The sequence below is a fragment of the Rhinoraja longicauda genome, chromosome 30 (assembly GCF_053455715.1).
Source record: "Rhinoraja longicauda isolate Sanriku21f chromosome 30, sRhiLon1.1, whole genome shotgun sequence".
In the NCBI taxonomy this organism is placed as follows: Eukaryota; Metazoa; Chordata; class Chondrichthyes; order Rajiformes; family Arhynchobatidae; genus Rhinoraja; species Rhinoraja longicauda.
In genome coordinates this window covers 27,448,137-27,468,479 of record NC_135982.1, presented here as the reverse complement: position 1 = coordinate 27,468,479, position 20,343 = coordinate 27,448,137, and the positions used below count along the sequence as shown (strand labels likewise).

Genomic DNA, 20,343 nt, shown 5'->3' with positions numbered 1-20,343 from the left:
ATTGGATGCGAGCTAGACACAAAATGCTGGAGCAAATCAGCGGGTCAGGCAGCATCTCTCGAGAAAATGAATAGTTGACGTTTCCGATCGAGACCCGTCTTCAGGGGCTGATTCTGGCCGCTGAGAATGTCGGAAGAATTTTTGCACAGTTCTTGTTTTATATGTATTTTTCTATTCTGAATAAAGTTTATTTTGATTTTTTTTTAAAAAGCATTGTTGAAACGGATTGCCTTGTCATTTATCAGGCTGCTGATTGCGTGACCTTAATGTGGCAACCGCCCTGAAGTGCCTCTTTGGGAGACACTACATTTCAAAAGAGAAATGCTTTCAGACATTCTGACATTGTAAAAGTTTTGATGATAAAGAAAGCCACGTGAGGTGACGACATGGATCTGAGGGGTGCGCAGTAAGGAACTGCAGGTGCTGGTCTAACCCAAAGATAGACACAAAATATGCTGGAGTAACTCAGCGGGACAGGCAGCATCTCTGGAGAGAAGAAATGGGTGACATTTCGGGTCGAGACCCCTCTACAGACTGATGTCAGACTCCCCCTCCCATTTCCACAATGGACGCAGATGCGGCATAGACAGAGGAATTGGGAGTAGGGGATAGAGCTTTTACAGGAAACAGGGTGGGAAGAAGTGTAGTCAAGATAGCTGTGGGAGTCAGTAGGTTTGTAGTAGATGTGTCTTTTATTTCTGTCGTTCATGGTAAGATTTACACCATTTTGTGTGCGAGATATACAGGGTTAGCCAATAGACAATAGGTGCAGGAGGAGGCCATTCGGCCCTTCGAGCCAGCACCACCATTCAATGTGATCATGGCTGATCATTCTCAATCAGTACCCCGTTCCTGCCTTCTCCCCATACCCCCTGACTCCGCTATCCTTAAGAGCTCTATCTAGCTCTCTCTTGAATGCATTCAGCGAATTGGCCTCCACTGCCTACTGAGGCAGAGCATTCCACAGATTTACAACTCTCTGACTGAAAAAGTTTTTCCTCATCTCCGTTCTAAATGGCCTACCCCTTATTCTTAAACTGTGGCCCCTGGTTCTGGACTCTCCCAACATTGGGAACATGATTCCTGCCACTAACGTGTCCACTGTTTTGCATATCACCCACTGTTTTGCATATCAGCTAACCAATGAAAAGATTAGGTCCTGATTTATACCAGCTCTTCACCTTCCCCCCTTGTCTGAAGAAGGGTCCCAACCTGAAACATTGCCCATCCTTTTTCTCCAGAGATGCTGCCTGACCCGGTGATTTACTCCACCACTGTGGAGTAGTGGAGTACTCCACTATTGGATTTATGCTTCATGAATTGGATTCTCGCTTCTGTACCACGTCAGGCAGCATCGGTCATTTTTAGCGGCTGTCAAAGGTTTTTAACTAATTAATTCACCAATTCAAAATTTTCTTGGCTCTAAGTATTAAGTTAAATGTCTCTTCAATTATATTGTGGATACTGTAGAGTTCTAGTTTGCAAATGCCTAATCTCTGCTTCTATGACTTTTTAAAATAAAACAAAAAGAGATACAGCTCGTGGAGGTGAAATTAAAATTAACAGAGAAAACAAAGACTTCCTACGGTATATCAATGACATTCCAAATGCAGTTTCGTCCAGAGTTCGACTCTTCGTAGATGATGCCATAATTTATAGAGATTAAAACACCAGAAGGCAGCTTGGCCTTACAGAGGGATCTGGATGCTCTATGTGAGTGGGGAGAAATCTGGCAGATGTTATTCAATACAACCAAATGTCATACCATGCATGTCCCACACAAGACTAAACCACTTTTCAATGTCGGGTTTCAATGTCGGGAGCCACGACCGCCCCGACGTGCAACAACAGCGGCAGCGACAGCGACAGCGTGTTCGCCCGCCCCGGATCGGACTTATCATCGGCGGAGCCGGCCGTCTTCGGAGGCTGCGGGAGTGGCTGCGACGCGACGCGCCTTGGGCTTGGCCCGCTGTGGACCGTCCGGTGCGGCCTGCAACCACAACAACCTGGCTGCGGGCGAGGACAGCGGGAGAAGGGAAAGACATTGTGGCCTTCCATCACAGTGAGGAGAGGACTGGAGGAGACTCACTGTGATGGATGTTTCTTTGATGGATGTTTCTTTTTTGTGTGTTTTTTTGGGGTTGGGTGGTTTGAGTGCCTGTTTGATGTTTTTATTGTTGGACTGTGTTTTTGGGGGTTTTAGGATGTGTGATTTGAATGCCTATTTAATGCTTCTATTGTTGGACTGTGTTTTGGGGGGTTTTTGGGGTTGGGTAATTTGGGTGCCTGTTTAGTGCTTTTATTGTTGGACTGTGGGTGATTGAATTAACATTTTGTTCAAGATGGCCGCGCCGTTGTGTTTGGCTGCCTGCCACTGTATGTTTCTTTTTTTTCCTAGTCAGATGTGCAGCACTTTGGTCAACGTGGGTTGTTTTTAAATGTGCTATACAAATAAATTGACTTGACTTGACTTGACTTTTATTGGAATACAATATGGGTAGCCGTACATTGCTTGCTGTCGATCATCACCCATATCTAGGAGTCGAATTAAGCAAAGATTTAAGTTGGGCGACACATGGGCGGCACGGTAGCGCAGCGGTAGAGTTGCTGCTTTACAGCGAATGCAGCGCCGGAGACTCAGGTTCGATCCTGACTACGGGTGCTGCACTGTAAGGAGTTTGTACGTTCTCCCCGTGACCTGCGTGGGTTTTCTCCGAGATCTTCGGTTTCCTCCCACACTCCAAAGACGTACAGGTATGTAGGTTAATTGGCTGGGTAGATGTAAAAAATTGTCCCTAGTGGGTGTAGGATAGTGTTAATGTACGGGGATCACTGGGCGGCACGGACTTGGAGGGCCGAAAAGGCCTGTTTCCGGCTGTATATATATGATATGATATGATATTAGTCAAGTGTCTAACAAAGCAAATAGAACTCTCGGCCTTCTTAAAAGAGATTTTCACGCATGTGGCACATCCGTCAAAGAGAACGCCCACAAGTCCTTGGTCAGGCCCAAATTGGAGTATTGTGGATCTGTATGGGATCCTTTCAACAACAACAACAAGATCACCCTGGAGAAAGTACAACACCGAGTAGCTCGCTTTGTATGCAATGACTACAAACGCAAATCAAGCGTGAATAATATGCTGACTTTTCTCAGATGGGATACCCTAGTGCTCCGCAGAATCAGGCTAAGACTTATTGCAATTTACAAGGAGATTCACAAAATCACGCCATCAAATCTTCCGTCATCCCAGCAGAGCACCAACTGCCATGAAATGAGACAAAATACCGATCCCTACATCATCAACTCGCTAAATTTCAATAAACATTGCTACCAATATTCCCTTTACCCAAGGACGATAAGGGAATGGAATATGTTACCACCCAACACACGTGCTGCTCCTGATGTTCAGTCATTTAAATAGGGGATTGAGCAACTAGATCTCTTCAACTTGGTCAAAAAGGCCCACTTCAAAATTTAATCACTGCTCTACTCACTCCGACCTTCGTGGGATAAGCACTTATGAGGTGTTTGCGCAGTAATCGACCAGAACCAGGACCAGAACCAGGACCAGAGCCAGGACCAGAGCCAGGACCAGGACCAGGACCAGAGCCAGGACCAGGACCAGGAGCAGAACCAGGACCAGAACCAGGACCAGAAACAGGACCAGGACCAGAACCAGGACCAGAACCAGGACCAGGACCAGGACCAGAACCAGGACCAGAACCAGGACGGTTCATTAAATATGATCAATTGGCCTGATACAGAGTGGATCTCTAGTGCAAATATTCAATCAGTAACATCCAAAGTTTAAAGATCAGATCAGGGAAAGGCCAGTTCGTTGGATGCTTTCAAGAGAGAGCTGGATAGAGCTCTTAAGGATAGCGGAGTGAGGGGGTATGGGGAGAAGGCAGGAACGGGGTACTGATTGAGAGTGATCAGCCATGATCGCATTGAATGGCGGTGCTGGCTCGAAGGGCTGAATGGCCTACTCCTGCACCTATTGTCTATTGTCTATTGTCTATCACGAAGCAGCAACTCTGTCAAGAAATAGTTATAGATGTTAACTATCAACTTATCCAAGAAGTTGAACAAAAATAATTGTTTACAATCATTTTAAAGACGTAGAAATCGCAGAGTTGTGAACACTGCCCAGTCTATCACAGAACCTGCTTACTAAAATGGCGCTGAAATGTATCCATGACCTACTACGGATTTTAGAATCAAGTGGTCTATCTTGCTCCTCTAGTATCTTTGTTCCAATCGCGTCACTCTGTGAGATCCACAACATCGCAACATCTCTGGTGTGCACATGCGCGATGGCTTGGGCGGGGAGAGGAGGGGAGAAGGCGGAGCAGCGCGATGACGTATCACGCAAATCAAGCGAGCAGGGCGGAGAGCGGGCGAATTGACGTGGCACGCGGGAGTGGAAGCAGCGATGATGCGATACGCAGGGTGGATGGGCGGAGAGTCGAGAGCAGGCGGGATGACGCGGCACGCAGGGCAAGGCGGGCGGGATGATGCGGTACGCAGGGCAAGGCGGGCGGGATGATGCGGTACGCAGGGCAAGGCGGGCGGGATGATGCGGTACGCAGGGCAAGGCGGGCGGAGAGCGGGCGATATGACGCGGCGCACAGGGCAGACTGTCGAGGAAGGCGGAGAGCGGGAAGGATGACGCGACACGCAAGGCGGGCGGGATGACGCGGCACACAGGGCAAGGCGGGCGGAGAGCGGAGAGCGGGCGGAATGACGCGGCGCGCAGGGCGGAGAGCGGGCGGGATGGTGAGGAGGTGGAGGTGGCGGCGGCGACGGTGGGACGAGCATGGATGGAGGTAAGGAAGGGGGCCGGGGTCGGGGCTGGGCCGGCCGTACGAACAGCTCCTGCTCGGCTCAGCGGGACGCGGGGCTCGAACCCCGGGCAGGGCGGGGGCGGGGGACAAGCCGCGGTGGGGAGGGACTGAGGGGAAGCATCCGAGCGTCAAGACAGCCCGGGCTGCAGGTTCGATGCCCGCCTCCCCGGAAACACGGTGATGGACATGTCAGGCCAGAGGGCACCGCATCAGTGTGAGGGCGATCAGGAGATCCCAACTGTATACTGAGCTGAGGAGACCCTGCAGCAGAAATCCGAGGATTATTTCCTTTTAAACTCCTGTCATCGGGGAGAAAGCGCGCTGTCGACCCGAAACGTCACCCATTCCTTCTCTCCAGAGATGCTGCCTGTCCCGCTGAGTTACTCCAGCTTTTTGCGTCTATCTATCTTGGTACAGGAGCCTGAAAACGAACGTGAAGGGTCAGGAGCACTTCCTTACCACAAACACCAGGCTATTAAACACTACAACCTCAAAATAAGACTTTGGGGGCATTGTTTTTTGTCTTTGCACTGTTAATGTTTGTTTTCAAATATATACTGAACTTTTTGTTTATTATGGTGTTTACAGAGCATTATGTTTTCATTTCTGTTGTAAGTAAGAAGTTTGTTGTTCTGTTTTGGGACACATGACAGTGAAACACTCTTGATGAAGTTGGAGCTGCCACCTCACAGCGCCAGGGACCCGGATTTGATCCTGACCTTGGGTGTGCTGTCTGTGTGGAGTTTGCATGTTCTCCTTGCGATCATGTGGGTTTCCTCCCATGTCCCTAATGACGTGCAGGTTTGTAGGTTAGTTGGTCTCTAAAATTACCCCTAATGTGGATGAGAAACATAACACAGAACTAGTGTGAATGGGTGAGTGATGGTCGGTCTGGACTCGAAGGGCTGAGGGGCCTGTTTCCATGCTGTATTTCTAAACTAATCTTCTAATCATCTGAAGACCTTTTATAGCAACAAGTCATCGAAATGGGGTTTGGATAAGCTCCGTTTATGATATTATTCAGAAAGCACATCTTTAATATTCGGTCTTTGCAGTTCAGAAGAGTTGCCACGTTTCTGGTATTGGCAAAATTTACAGAAGTTCACCGAACCTTCCTATCTTCTGCCTTTGGCAGCAGGTGGTTCCCCCCACCGGGTCCCGCCTTGATTCTCAGCGGCCCCCAAGGCAATCTTTGCCTTGTCTGGAAGTTGGAGTAACTTCCCACACATCTACTCCTATCCTGCAGTTTATTGCAAAGCATAGTCGGTTGCACAATTTCTATATTTTGTCTGTATAGTAATCTTCAATAATGTTCTGTTGCAAAGCTAACTTTGTTTGTATGTAGGCAGCTGCCCTTGAATTAACTTTTATTTTGAAAACCTCAATCTATTTTGAGCTATTGTGGTGGAATAAAATACAGCAGCAACCACTTCACCCTTTCACCCACACTATAGAATAATATCGAGGTTTTGCTTAATTTATATTGAGGCTGAAACATAAAGGAAACAGGTTTACCACAGAGAAGTACCTGTTCCCTGTACCATCTCAGCCGTTTCTCTGAGTAGCACTGTAACTCTGACTCAGATGGTTCAGATTAACGTGGCACTCTAATAGACAAGAATTGTAAGCATACAGTTCAACAAAGGGAGCATTTTATTGTAGGATGTGCCATATTTCCGATGGGATGTTAAATTAAGGCCCCAAATTGCCTAGAAAACTATTTGAGAGAAGAGAAGTTATCTTTGTGTCCTTGCCATATATTTAATATATTTTTCTAAAGCAAATTGTTATTATCATATTGCTGTTTGTTCAACGTTACTCTAGCAGATTTGACTGCTGTCTTTAAGTTCTCAAAGCAGAATTAGTCCATCAAGTCTACTCCGCCATTCAATTATGGCTGATTTATCTTTCCCTCTCAACCCCAAGATTCAATGAGAACCCCCACCCCCCACTCATCCTTCTAAATTCCAGCGATTACAGGCCCGGTGCCATTATACGTTAATGCAATCATTCCTATGATCGTTCTTGTAAACTTGCTTTTTACCCCCTCCAGTACCAGCTCATCTTTTTTTCAGATATGGGGCCCAAAACTGCTCACAATACTCCAAATGCAGTCTGACCAGTGCCTTTGGATGTCCCTAGGTGTGAAAGGCATTTTATAATTGTCCGTCTTTATTGTGACTTTGTAAGTATCTTTGTTGCCCTGTTTTGTAGCATATAACTGGTGCACATGTGGTAGGCTCGAAGCCTTGCGCAGATTTGCAAGTTTGCATATTTCCATGTTCTTATTGGAGCCGGGTTTATGGAAAGAGTCAAGAGTATTGAATTGTCAAACGTACTGAAACAGAACAATAAGATTCTGACTTGCAACAGCCCAACAGGTTTGTGTACATAGTACTCAATAGATAACATAATAAACAAACAACAAAACAATAAATTTAAAAACTCAATATAGTGCGAAGCAAAGCCCAAAATCCCTAGTGCAACTAAGATAGTTCGTAGATTGAAGGTTAGTTGGAGTTTGCAGTGTTCGATAGCCTGAAGGTTGTTAGGAAGAAGTTGTTCCTGAACCTAGAGGTCATAGTTTTCAGATGGCTATACTTCCTTCCCTGTGGAAGAATCTGTTTAAGTTTAAGATTATTATTGTCGCGTGTACATACAGTGAAAAGTTTTGTTTTGCATGCTATTCAATCAAATCAGATAATAGCATCCATAAATATAATACCAAAGTCAAGTACAATAGGTAGTGCAAAAGGATAGATACAGCGTGCAGAATATAGTTCTGCCGCAGTTTCACTGTTTCCTCAACGTGTAGGCACTGGAAGTTGTTCAACTTACTCCAATGGTAACAGTGAGCACTAATGGCCTTGTGGTTGTACTCACTGCAAAAAAATGTTGGCTACTGCTTTCTCTTCCTGCCATGCCCCTTGACTATTTTCCATATTTTAAGTTTATTTGTGCGTGTTTAGTATTTGGCAAAGTCCTGTCATCTGTAATCACTGAGGATGGACACAAAATGCGGGAGTAACTCAGCTGGGCAGGCAGCATCTTTCGATGGAAGTATTGGGTTACATTTCGGGTCGAGACCCTTCAGACTGAGAGTCAGGGGTGAGGTAAACGAGATTTGGAAGGGTACGGTGTGAGAAATGAGAGATCAAAGGGGACATGGATCCAGGAAAATGTCTGTTATCACTGGAGTTTAGAAGGATGAGAGGGGATCTTATAACGTATAAAATTATAAAAGGACTGGGCAAGCTAGATGCGGGAAAAATGTTCCCAATGTTGGGGGAGTCCAGATCCAGGGGCCACAGTCTAAGAATAAAGGGGAGGCCATTTAAAACTGAAGTGAGAAGAAACTTTTTGACCCAGAGAGTTGTGAATTTGTGGAATTCTCTGCCACAGAGGACAGTGGAGGCCAATTCGCTGGATGAATTTAAAAGAGAGCTAGATAGAGCTCCAGGGGCTAGCGGAATCAAGGGATATGGGGAGAAGGCAGGCGCAGATTACTGATTGTGGATGATCAGCCATGATCACAATGAATGGTGGTGCTGGCTCGAAGGGCCAAATGGCCTCCTCCTGTCTCTTCAGTCTCCCGGCCAATATTTATCCCTGAACTAGCTCCACAGATTGCTTCCTACATCAATCCTGTAACTGCTGTTTAAAAATATGTCAATGCACTGCAGGGTAAATGTTTGGAACTTTAATTAGTGAGTCCTTTTCCTCCCTAAAAATGCGGTCCTCAGAAACACGAGATCAGCTCCTTTTAATCAAGGCGATTATAGAGTCATAGAGCAATTCCTGCAAGTTAGCAATATATCACATTTCTTTTAGATTTCAGATTTGCACTGTATCTCCGAGCCAGCCAAATAAATACATTCTTTCTCATTCCCATTCCTTCTCTCCAGAGATGCTGCCTGCCCTGCTGAGTTACTCCAGCATTTTGTGTCTATCTTCGATTTATACCAGCATCTGAAGTTTCTCCCTACACAAACAAATAAATACAGTCAGTGTACATCTGGGCTTACAGTCCAGAAGCTAATTGTTGCCTGAGTAAGCTGAAGTCATTTTTTGTGCAGTCTATTTGGAAAAGGAGGACATGGGTTTCTTGGATGGTGTCCAAAGCACACACCCATTCACAATAACGATGAAATCAGGAATCCATAAAGATGAGCAATTGAATGCTGTTTGTGATAATGTGTAAGAAAGAACTGCAGATGCTGGTTTAAACCGAAGATAGCCAAAAAAAGGTGGAGTAACTCAGCGGGACAGGCAGCATCTCTGGAGAGAAGGAATGGGTGACGTTTTGGGTCGAAACCCAGTCTGAAGAAGGGTCTCTACCTGAAACGTCACCCATTCTTTCTCTCCAGAGAGAGAGAAAGCTGCCTGTCCTGCTGAGTTATTCCAGCTTTTTGTGTCTATCTGCTCTACGTAATAACAATGCTTTGCCCACAGCATTATAAAATATAAATCCTTGGGTCTTTAAAATTATTTGCTCTGCCACATGCTTTGAAATTATTTTACCACTTCATGCATCCTTCCAAATCTATCCTAATGCCTGTCCACTATTTTGATCACTATAACAGCAGGACTGCATGGTGTCGCAGCAGTAGAGTTGCTGCCTCACAGCGCCAGTGACCTGGGTTCGATCCCCACTATGGGTGCTTGTCTGTATGGAGTTTGTACGTTTTCTCCAGGACCTGTGTGGGATTTCTCTGGGATTTCGGGTTTCCTCCCACACTCCAAAGACATACAGGTTTGCAGGTTAATTGGCTTGATATAATTGTAAATTGTCCCTAGTGTATGTAGGACAGTGTTAGTGTGTGGGGTGATGGCTGATCGCCGTGGACTCAGTGGGCCGAAGGGTTTGTTTGTGCACTGTATCTCTACACTAAACTAGACTAAATACACATTTGCAGATGTGACTTCATCCCCCTAGATCCTAAACTGTTGCATTTCCTCCCTAGATACAAGGAACTGCAGATGCTGGTTTACCAAAAAAGGAGACAAAGTACTTAAGAGGAAGAAACATTTGTTGGAGTAAGCAGTTTAGGGAGGAAATTCAGATAGTAAGTGTCAGCAGGTCAGACAGATCCTCTGGAGAATGTGGATAGGTGGTATTTTGGGTGGGATCCTTCAGTCTGAAGAAGACCCCGACTCTAAATGTCACTGATCCATTTCTCCTGACCCACTGTGTTACTCCAGCACTTTGTACATGAATTTCTTCCCTCAACTGCTTACTCCCGTATACCTTTCTTTCCTCTTAAGTAACTTAAAATCTACTGTGGCAATTTTTGTTTTATCTGGCCTTGTATATCCTTGGTGCCCCTGATACATTTTGCATAATACTTCTCTGAAGTATCTGGCGATGTTTCCATGTTAAAGTGTAAATGTAAAGTATTGTCATTGATTTGGACAGAGTGCATGCTTTGGTCTTTGTGCAACTTTGATAAAGGCAGTTCCAAGAAAATGTTTAGACACCAAACCAGCTGCAGCATGATGAAAATTGCTGGGGGATATTCACGGCACATGTGGTACAGTTTAAAATAGGGAGGCTTGTTTTGTTTTACTTTTGCCACTGATTCTCCATGGCAGGGTTGCCAGAATAAAGGAAGCTTGTTCCCTGCATTGGTTAATATTTTGCACAGTCTGGGTAAGATAGACACCTGTGTACGAAGGAACTGGAGATGCTGGTTTACAGAAAAGATAAGTGCAAAATGCTGGAGTGACTCTAGAGAGAAGGAATGGGGGATGTTTCAGGCTGAGACCCTTCTTCAGACCGAGAGTCAGGGGAGAGTGAGACCAGAGATATGGAGCGGTAAGGTGTGAAAACAACAGATCAAAGCAGATGATGGTCAAGGAAATATAGAATGGTTCATAGTTGGCAGAGGGCAAGGTGACAATGATGCGTATAGTCAAATTAACCAGGAGGGCAGTGTTAATCAGATGGATTGATAGATTAATCAGATAGACACCTTGTGATTTCATGGAAATTAAAAGAAGGCACATTTTCAACTATCTGAAGAAGGGTCTCGGCCCAAAACGTCACCCATTCCTTTTCTCCAGAGATGCTGTCTGACCCGCTGAGTTACTCCAGCTTTTTGTGTCCATCTTCAACTGTCACTATTCTGTTTGCTGAGACATTAGCAATCAAAAAAGGGTTTGATTACAGCAGGGATCTGTGCTGTGAACAGTTTGTAACCCAGACCATTTGCTAGTCAGAAATGTGGTCATGAGCCAAGTTCCAACACAGCAGAAAGTGCCAGCAGCTGCCAGGAAATCCCTGACACCGGTCAGATTAGAATTTGATTGTGGATCTGTAAGTTCAAGTTCCAGATATCCTCAGTTGCTATTTGTAAATACGAGGTAATAGTTTAGCATTTAACATCTTGTGCAAAGGCATGGTTTGAAGAAGGGTCTTGCCCCGAAATGTCACCCATTCCTTCTCTCCAGCCTGTCCCGCTGAGTTGCTCCAGCATTTTGTGTTTATCCAAGTGATGGCGTTTGGTTGGCAATGATACCTTTGTTTTTGCATCGTGAATGCACAAATGATAGAAATTCTGCTTTGTTTCGTTCAGTTTAGAGTTACAGCGCGGAAACAGGCTCTTTGGCCCACCAACTCTACCGACCAGCGATCCACGCACATTAACACTAGCCTACACGCATTAGGGACAATTTACACTCATACCAAGTATACAAACCCAAGCTGATTAACATTACAAACCCAGCTCTCTGGCGCTGTAAGGCAGCAATTCTACCGCTGCGCCACCGCCTGCCGTCTCCCTGTAACTTTTGATGCCCTTCCTATTCAAAAACCTATCCATCGCCACTTTAAAAATACCCAATGACTTGGTCTCCACCGTCATCTCTTGCAATGAATTCCACAGATTCATCACCCTCTGGCTAAAGAAATTCCTCCTCATCTCCTTTCTAAAGGAATGTCTGTTTATTCTGAGGCTGTTCCCTCTGGTTCTAGACTCTCCCATTACTGGAAACAGGGCCCTAGTGAGTTGTAAATCTGTGGAATTCTCTGCCTCAGAAGGCAGTGAAGGCCAATTCTCAGAATGCATTCAAGAGAGAGCTAGATAGAGCTCTTAAGGATAGCGGAGTCAGGGGGTATGGGGAGAAGGCAGGAACGGGGTACTGATTGAGAATGATCTGCCATGATCACATTGAATGGCGGTGCTGGCTCGAAGGGCCGAATGGTCTACTCCTGCACCTATTGTAAAAAAACAAAAACATCCACAGGTTACATAGGGTTTTGTTTCTGTGGACTGTTCCTAATCCGGATGGTTTACAAGTCAGAAACGTAGTCACGAACCAAGTTCCCAGACAGCAGAAAATGCCTGGAGCTGCTGGAAAATCCCTGCTGCCGGTCTCTCAATCGCTAGTTTGTACAGACAGAGATCGCACATGAGCCAGGAATTGCCAAATATATGACGAATTAACCAAATATGTGACATTGCGAAATGTGTGGGAAGGGAGTGCAGATGCTGGTTTACATCGAAAGTCTGAGGAAGGGTCTCGACCCGAAACGTCACCCATTCCTTCTCTCCAGAGATGCTGCCTGACCCGCAGAGTTACTCCAGCATTTTGTGTCTATCTGCAAATTAACCAAAGTTGTACTCTGAATGCCCCATGCATTTTCTCCATTCCTGCTTATCATTTTGGAAAGTCTTCTCAGATTTCCTCCCCAACTTTTTTCGTGAGGGCAATTATTTCTGGTGTTTGCAGAGGGCTGTTTCCTGAGAATTGATCGTTTTTAAAAAAATTTCAGAACTGATCTCATGACACTCTGGTGATTTTGTTTCGGTGTCATGAGAATTGTGAAATGTGACTTTGCACAATGCACAAATTGGGAGCTCGGATTGAATTAGAATTTCATTTTGCAGATCACGCAGAAGCTTGGAATGAGAAATTCCCCCAGGAAACAAAATTGCCGGGTAGTGTATAAAGAGGCAGACGGAGATGAGGTGCAAAACTCTCAAGTTGAAATGAATTGGAAGGGCCAAATTTAAATTAAGCCAGTTTTAAACAGACGTATCGGCGAGAAGAGCTGTGTTGGAATGGTGCACAGTATTCCTTACCAGAATGATTACCACAGGAAATAACAGAACTATGCAGTTGCAAGAACATTGACTAAATAAATGACTTTATACAAGCAGATGCAACTTGTAAGAGAAATTTGGACAGATATAAGGATAGGAAGGGTTTAAAGGGCTATGGGCCAAATGTGGGCATGTGGGACTAGCTCAGTATGCCATTGGTTGGCATGGACAAGGTGGGTTCAAAGGCCTGTTTCTGTGCTGTAGGATTTTATGGCTATTTATTTATGCAATTACTGGCTTGGAATTCTTGCCATTTTATTTAATATAATTTTGGTTACACAAACACTGAATAAACTATATTTAATTACATCCCGTTCCCTTGTAATTCTGGGATCTGCTGACTCGCTCCATGTCCCTGAAATCCCTTCAATATTTTATTTATTTACTTATTCATGGAATGTGGGCTGCCTTGCCGAGGCCAGCATTTACTGCCCATTTCTAAGCCCCTTTCAACTGAATGGGTTGCTAAACCATTTTAGAAAACATATACAACAGCCAGCCTTGTTATGGAATGATATAAGACCGACCAAGGGATTGGAATAAAGATTTCCTAAACTCAAGCTATTTTCTCCTTTAAGGCCCAATGTAAGTTTTTGAGACAGAAATGCCGTGTAATGACTGGTAGTAATATGGTAAAACCAGTGTGTGGGAGTAGCTTTTAAGGAACAGACTTTGGCAAAGATGTGGTGGTGATTAAATCCAGTGGTTGTCCTGTTAGGTTTTCTTTGCCATCTCAATCAATTCCAATGGTTTTATTATTTAATTTGTCTTTTTGGATCTGGGTGTTGTTGGGAAGGGCAGCATCTGTTGCTCATCCCGAATTCCTACCCGTTTAGTTTAGCTTAGAGATACAGTGCAGAGATACAGCGATCCCCGCACACTTTACACTATCCTACACACACTCTGGTCAATTTACAATTATACAAAGCCAATTAACCTGCAAACCTGCACGTCTTTGGAGTGTGGGAGGAAACGGGAGATCCCGGAGAAAACCCACGCAGGTCACGGGGAGAACGTACAAACTCCGTACAGACAGCACCCGTAGTCAGGGTTAAACCTGGGTCTCTGGCGCTCTAAGGCAGCAAATCTACCGCTGTGCCACCATGCTGCCCAGGTTCTGAAATTGCATAAAAGCTTGACTGGGTAAGGATGGCTGATTCCTTCCTCCGAATAACAGTGGTGAGCCAGATGGGTTTTTATCCATACAGAGCAAATCTGCTTGCAACCGCACCATGAATAAAGCACGTGGAATTCCGTCACAATGTAAAAGTAGTGGTGGGCATTTTGGGTTACTCCAGGTCTTGGCTGTTATGTAAGTTCTGCTGTTTCCTCTCTGTTTGATATTTACGACTGACACAGAAAGCTTTCTCATGTCAGGAACAAAAGATATTTCTGCTCTAAATTCATTCTTAACTAGGATTCATTTGTTCTCCAAACCTTCATTGACATTTCTGGCTGACAATTTGAACTGTGTAGGAAAGAACTGCAGATGCTGGTTTAAATCGAAGGTAGACATAAAATGCTGGAGTAACTCAGCGGGACAGGCAGCATCTCTGGAGAGAAGGAATGGGTGACGTTTCGGGTTGAGACCCTTCTCAATGGGTGACGTTTCGGGTCGAGACTCTTCTTCAGATTGAAGAAGGGTCTCGACCCGAAATGTCACCCATTCCTTGTCTCCAGAGATGCTGCCTGTCCCATTGAGTTACTCCAGCATTTTGTGTCTACTGACAATTCTAACTAATGGATAACCAAATTCTTTCCTCCCATTTTACCGCCGAATTGCATTGCGGTATATTTTCTTAATGCTATTGGGATCAATGATTAATTAAAGCTTTGGCTCGAGCGATATTTTTCATTACTAGTGCACACCAGTGAAAGCGAGCCAATTTATTTGAAGAATTGGGGTTAGGAATGCAAGTTATGTTCATTCACAAGAGCAATGTTTTGTTTAGTTTAGAGATAATAATAGATACAGCGCGGAAACATGCCCCCGGGCCTGTGACCAGCCAAAAAAGCTCACCAACACTTCCACTTCCTCAAAAGATGAAGGAAGTAACGCATGTCTCCAATGACTCTTGCCAACGTTTACAGATGCACTGTGGAAAGTAAACTGTTGGGTTGCATCACAGCTTGGTTTGGTAACAACTGTGGCCAAACCTGCAAGAGATCACACGTGGTCTATTCTCCCCACCATCGCCTCCATCTTCACTTGATGCTGCCTTGGGAAAGCAGCCAACGTAAACAATGTTCGTTTTCACCCCAGTCATTCCCGCTTCCCCTCTTCCACTGGGATGGAAGATACAAAAGCATGAAAGTACATTTAGGACACCAGATTCAGGACTTTCTTCCCCGCTGTTATCAGACTTGTGAATTATCCTCGTGTATAATACAGAGTAGTCCTGATCTACAAACCTTCGTCATTGTGGATCCTCCACTGTTTTTCAATAACTGTAATGCTATCATGCTGTAACACAATATTCTGCACTCTGGTGTTGTATTTTCATCTTGCTCTACCTGTTGGACTTGTTTATAGCTTGATTGTACTCGTGTACGATATGATTTTGACTGGATAGCGCGCAAACAAAACATTTCACTGTATCTCGGTAACCTGACAATAATAAACCTGTGGATGCTGGTTTATGCCAAAGATAGACATAAAGTGCTGTGGTAACTCAGCGGGTCAGGAAGCATCCCTGGAGAACATGGATAGTCGACACGACGTTCCCAGTCAGAATCTTTCAGAAAGGTTCCAGGAAAGTTGCCTGATGGATTGAGTTAGTGTCTACCGTCAATACCACATTGCTGTTCCACACACACTGGGGAAGGTAATAGATTGACGTAATTAGCTCTGACGAAAGGTCATCAATCTGACATTTTAACTCTGCGTCTCTTAGAGGATCCCCGATCACTTTGCCGGTATTTCCTGCCCTATTTCAGTTTCCCAGGATTTTGAGTATATTGTTTTTGTATTTTAGTATCTGCTAAAATAATTCTCTGCTCTTTCACAGATAGCAGTAAGCTGCTGAAGAGCCAGCCTTCGGGTTACGGCACTGTCCGCCACTCTGGCACCACAGGCCCCATGGTAATGTATGGAGGGGTGGCTAAGAAGTAGCTGATGTTCAATTTTGTCAGAAATTACAAATGTTGAATATTTAATTCTTTAAAAAAAAAAAAAATGTATTTCATATTCCCTCCTCTGCCACAAACCTTCTGGTATAGCCTGTTCCACTTGTATTTTACTATGGTCTAGGTCACAAAGCGATTAAAACTGCTCCTTTCCGATCTCCAAAAGATATTGTGGAGATGGACGTTTGAAAACTGAGCTTGTTTGTTCCCTTTCCTCACCTCAAATGTATTTATCCGGGGGTACAGCAGCCTGGTGTCAGGACAACAGCCTCCTCCTGAATGTCACAAAAACTAAGGAGCTGATTGTAGTCTTTAGAAGGGCTCAACATCCGAGGACGTACACGCCACTGGAGTTAAATGGGATTACTGTGGATAGGGTGAGCAGCTTTAAATACCTGGGAGTCCACATCACAGAGGATCTGACATGGACAACACACATTGCCGCACTGGTGAGTAAGGCAAGGCAGCGCCTTTACCACCTCAGACAGTTGAGGAAATTCAGAGTCTCTCTGAGGATCCTTCAGTGCTTCTACTGTGGGGCTGTAGAAAACATCTTGTCCGGCAACATCACAATCTGGTTTGGGAACAGCTCTGCCCAGGACAGGAAGGCTCTGCGGAGAGTAGTGCGTTCGGCTGAACGCACTATGGGAACTACACTCGCCCCCCTGCAGGACCTATACATCAGGAGGTGCAGATCCAGAGCCAGCAACATTATGGGGGACCCCTACCACCCCAGCAACGGACTGTTCCAGCTGCTACGGTCAGGCAAACGCCTCTGCTGTCACGCTGTGAAAACAGAGAGGATGAGACGGAGTTTCTTCCCACAGGCCATCAGGACTGTTAACTCTCATATCACCAGGGACTCATTTAATTTACTGGATTAATTTATTTTTTGTGTTAAATTTTTTTTTTCTATTGTGTTTTGTAGTTTAGCACAATCCGCAGGCGTTGCCACTTTCATTTCACTGCACATCTTGTATATGTGTGTGACAAATAAACTGGACGTGACTTGACTTGGTAGAGTAGGAGGATCAGATCACGCTTTACATTATTTCTCTCTGCTTGGAGATATCAAATGGGTTGAATAAGTCTTTCTGCAAAGGCTTTTCGTGAGGCTGTAAACTCAAATGAGTTGACGCATACAATCTTGTTTTGAACAGAAAAATGTTCCTTGGCCTTGTTTATGCGGAGAATTTATAAGCAGCAGAATTTAAAAGTTTATAGGATCCCGAAATGGCCTTTTGATAGCATATAAAATGTGTCGGAAGGGACTGCAGATGCTGGTTTATACCGAAGATAGACACAAAAAAAGCTGGAGTAACTCGGGGACTGGCAGCATCTCTGGAGAGAAGGAATAGGTGACGTCTCGGGTCGCAACCCTTCTTCAGACTGAAGAGTTACTCCAGCATTTTGTGTCTATCTTTTGATAGCATAATTGCCTTGGGTTTTGGATATACTGTATGTAAAATTTGGATATTGCTAATTTTCATAGTTTTCATGTAGGTATTTTGCAGTGATCATTCAGCAAAGTGTAGTACACTACAATACAATATATCTTTATTGTCATTGTACAGGGGTACAACGAGATTGGGAATGCAACTTCCATATGATGCAATAAATTAATTAGCTAATCAACAGAAATTTAGACAACCCAGAGAAACAAAATTAGAAACAGTTAAAACAGAATAAAGTGCAAATAGGTCTGTGCCTGGTCGGTGTGCGTTGTGACCATCCAGCTCAGCAGGACTGGTTCAGAGCAGCTATGGCCCTGGGGATGAAGCTGTTCCTGAGTCTGGAGGTGCGGGCGTAGAAGGCCTTGTAGCGTCTGCCAGATGGTAGAAGTTCGAACAGACTATTGCAGGGGTGTGTGGAGTCTTTATGAATGCTGGTGGCTTTCCTGAGGCATCGCGTATTGTAGATGCCCTCCAAGACTGGTAGCTGTGTCCCGATAATCTTCTAAGCTCTGTTAGAGTACCCACTGAAGAGCTTTCCTCTCTGCCTCCGTGCAGCTGAGATACCACGCAGGGATGCCATGCGTTAGGATGCCCTCTATGGTGCAGAAGTAGAAAGTCGTCAGCAGCTGTTGGGGCAGACCAGACTTTTTCAGTGTTCTCAGGTAGAACAGTCGTTGCTGTGCCTTCTTGACCAGCGCAGCAGTGTTATTGGACCATGTTAGGTCCTCCGAAATGTAAGTGCCCAGAAACTTGAAGCTGGACACTCTCTCCACACTGTCCCCGTTGATAAAGATCAGAGCGTATTCCCCATTATGTGACCTTCGGAAGTTGATGATCAGCTACTTGGTCTTGGAAGTGTTTAGGGACAGGTTGTTATCTGAGCACCAGTCCGCCAGGTTCTGCACCTCCGCTCTGTGATTTTGTTTCATCACCGTTGGTGATCAGCCCGATCACCGTTGTGTCGTCTGCAAACTTGACAATGGTGTTGGTGTCGAATGCAGGAACACAGTCGTGTGTGAAGAGGGAGTAGAGCATGGGGCTCAGAACACAGCCCTGTGGTGTGCCGGTACTCAGGGTGATACTGGAGGACAGGTGTGGGCCCATTCTCACTGCCTGCGGTCGCTCCAGCAGGAAGTCCAGGATCCAGTCGCATAACGACGAGCTGAGGCCTAGCTGGTGGAGTTTGGTGATGAGCTTGGTAGGGATGACCGTGTTGAAGGCAGAGCTATAGTCTATGAATAGCATCCTCACCTGTCTCTCCAGGTGAGCCAGGACACTGAAGAGCCAGAGAGATGGCTTTCTCTGTGGATCTATTTGCCATGTATGTGAATTGATGCAAGACAAGTGAGTCAGGGATGCTGGATTTGATGTGTGAGAGGACCAGCCTTTCAAAGCACTTCATGATTATAGGAGTTAGGGCAACCGGACGGTAGTCGTTCAGGTTGGTGATCTTTGTTTTTTTCGGCACCTGCACTATGGTAGCTGACTTCTGGCACTTGGGGACCGTAGCCAGAGATAACGACAGGTTAAAGATCCTGGTGAATACCTCAGCCAGCTGTTCAGCACAGTCCCTAAGTACCTTTCCTTGAACTCCATCCGGGCCTGCAGCCTTGCGTGGGTTGACCCTTCGCAGAGCGCGTTGTACTTCCTGTGTGCTCAATGTTAAGACCTGTCCCTCCGCCTTGGCTGGGGTTCTTCCACTCACGGTGGTGTTGTCAGTTTCAAAGCGGGCAAAGAAGGCGTTAAGCTCGTTGGTTAGTGTGACATCGCTGTGGGGGGCAGGCAGGGCTGCTCTTGTAGCCAGTGATGTCCCTGACACCCTGCCACATGCTCTGGTGTCCGTGGTGTTGAAGTGGTCTTCCACCCGTTGCCTGTGGGTGTCTTTGTTCAGGTTTGACCTGGCACACTGTATGCTGAAGTGTCACCAGATTTAAAGGCATTGTTGCGTGCCCTCAACAGGTTCTGCACCTCCTTATTCATCCACGGTTTCCGGTTTGGGAACATCTTTGTTTCCTTGGTCACTGTGACATTCTCCACACAGCAGTTGATGTAGGAGAGCACAGTGGGTGTGTACTCCTCCAAGTCAACCTCTGAACCACAGGTCACCTGTTGTGCAAACAGGTCCCAGTCGGTGCGATCAAAGCAGTCCTGGAGTTGTAGGGTGGCATCCTCGGGTCCTTAATTGCAGGTTTGGTCTTGCGGATGAGGGGTTTGTATGCGGGCAGTAGAAACAGTGGGAGGTGATCGGATTGTCCCAGAGGTGGGCACGGGAGAGCTCTGTAGGCGTCCTTTACGTTGGTGTACACTTTATCCAGCGTGTTTGAGCCCCTGGTAGGGCACTGCTCATGCTGGTGGAATTTGCGGAGCGCGGCTCGTAGGGCGACCTGATTAAAGTCCCCGGCAACAATGAAGGCACCGTCGGGGTGGGCATCCTGCTGCTTGCTGATGGCCGAGTGCAGCTGTGCTAGCGCTAGGTTAGCATTAGACTGTGGGGGAATGTATGCAGCCATGATGATGACCACAGTAAACTCCCGAGGCAGATAGAACGGCCTACATTTAAGCAGTAGGTACTGCAGGTCTGGGGAACAGTAGCTCTCTATTGCGGAGTGGGTGGTGCACCAGTCATTGTTGATGTCGATACAGAGCCCCCCGCCCTCGCTCTTACCGGAGTCCTTTGTTCTATCAGCACGATGTAGTGACCGGTTTGTTAGCTCCACAGCCCCGTCGAGAACCAGTGCGTTGAGCCACGTCAGCTTGGTGCAGCCAACGCCAAGGCTCTGTGGGGGAGGACCACAGTCTAGGGTCCT

General features: G+C 45.8%; 1 protein-coding gene across 2 annotated transcripts in view; it reads left to right on the top strand.

Moving 5' to 3' along the window:
* Positions 1-4,772: 4,772 nt before the first annotated feature.
* atp13a2 (ATPase cation transporting 13A2) overlaps positions 4,773-20,343 on the top strand; it is a 66,785-nt gene continuing 51,214 nt past the window's right edge. For both annotated transcript variants that reach the window (XR_013549151.1, XM_078425114.1), the window contains exons 1-2: positions 4,773-4,833; positions 15,965-16,038. Coding sequence is in view for 1 of the 2 variants with exons in the window: in XM_078425114.1 (XP_078281240.1) it covers positions 4,824-4,833; positions 15,965-16,038 (84 nt within the window). In the remaining variant the exon portion in view is untranslated. The remainder of the gene's footprint in view (positions 4,834-15,964; positions 16,039-20,343) is intronic.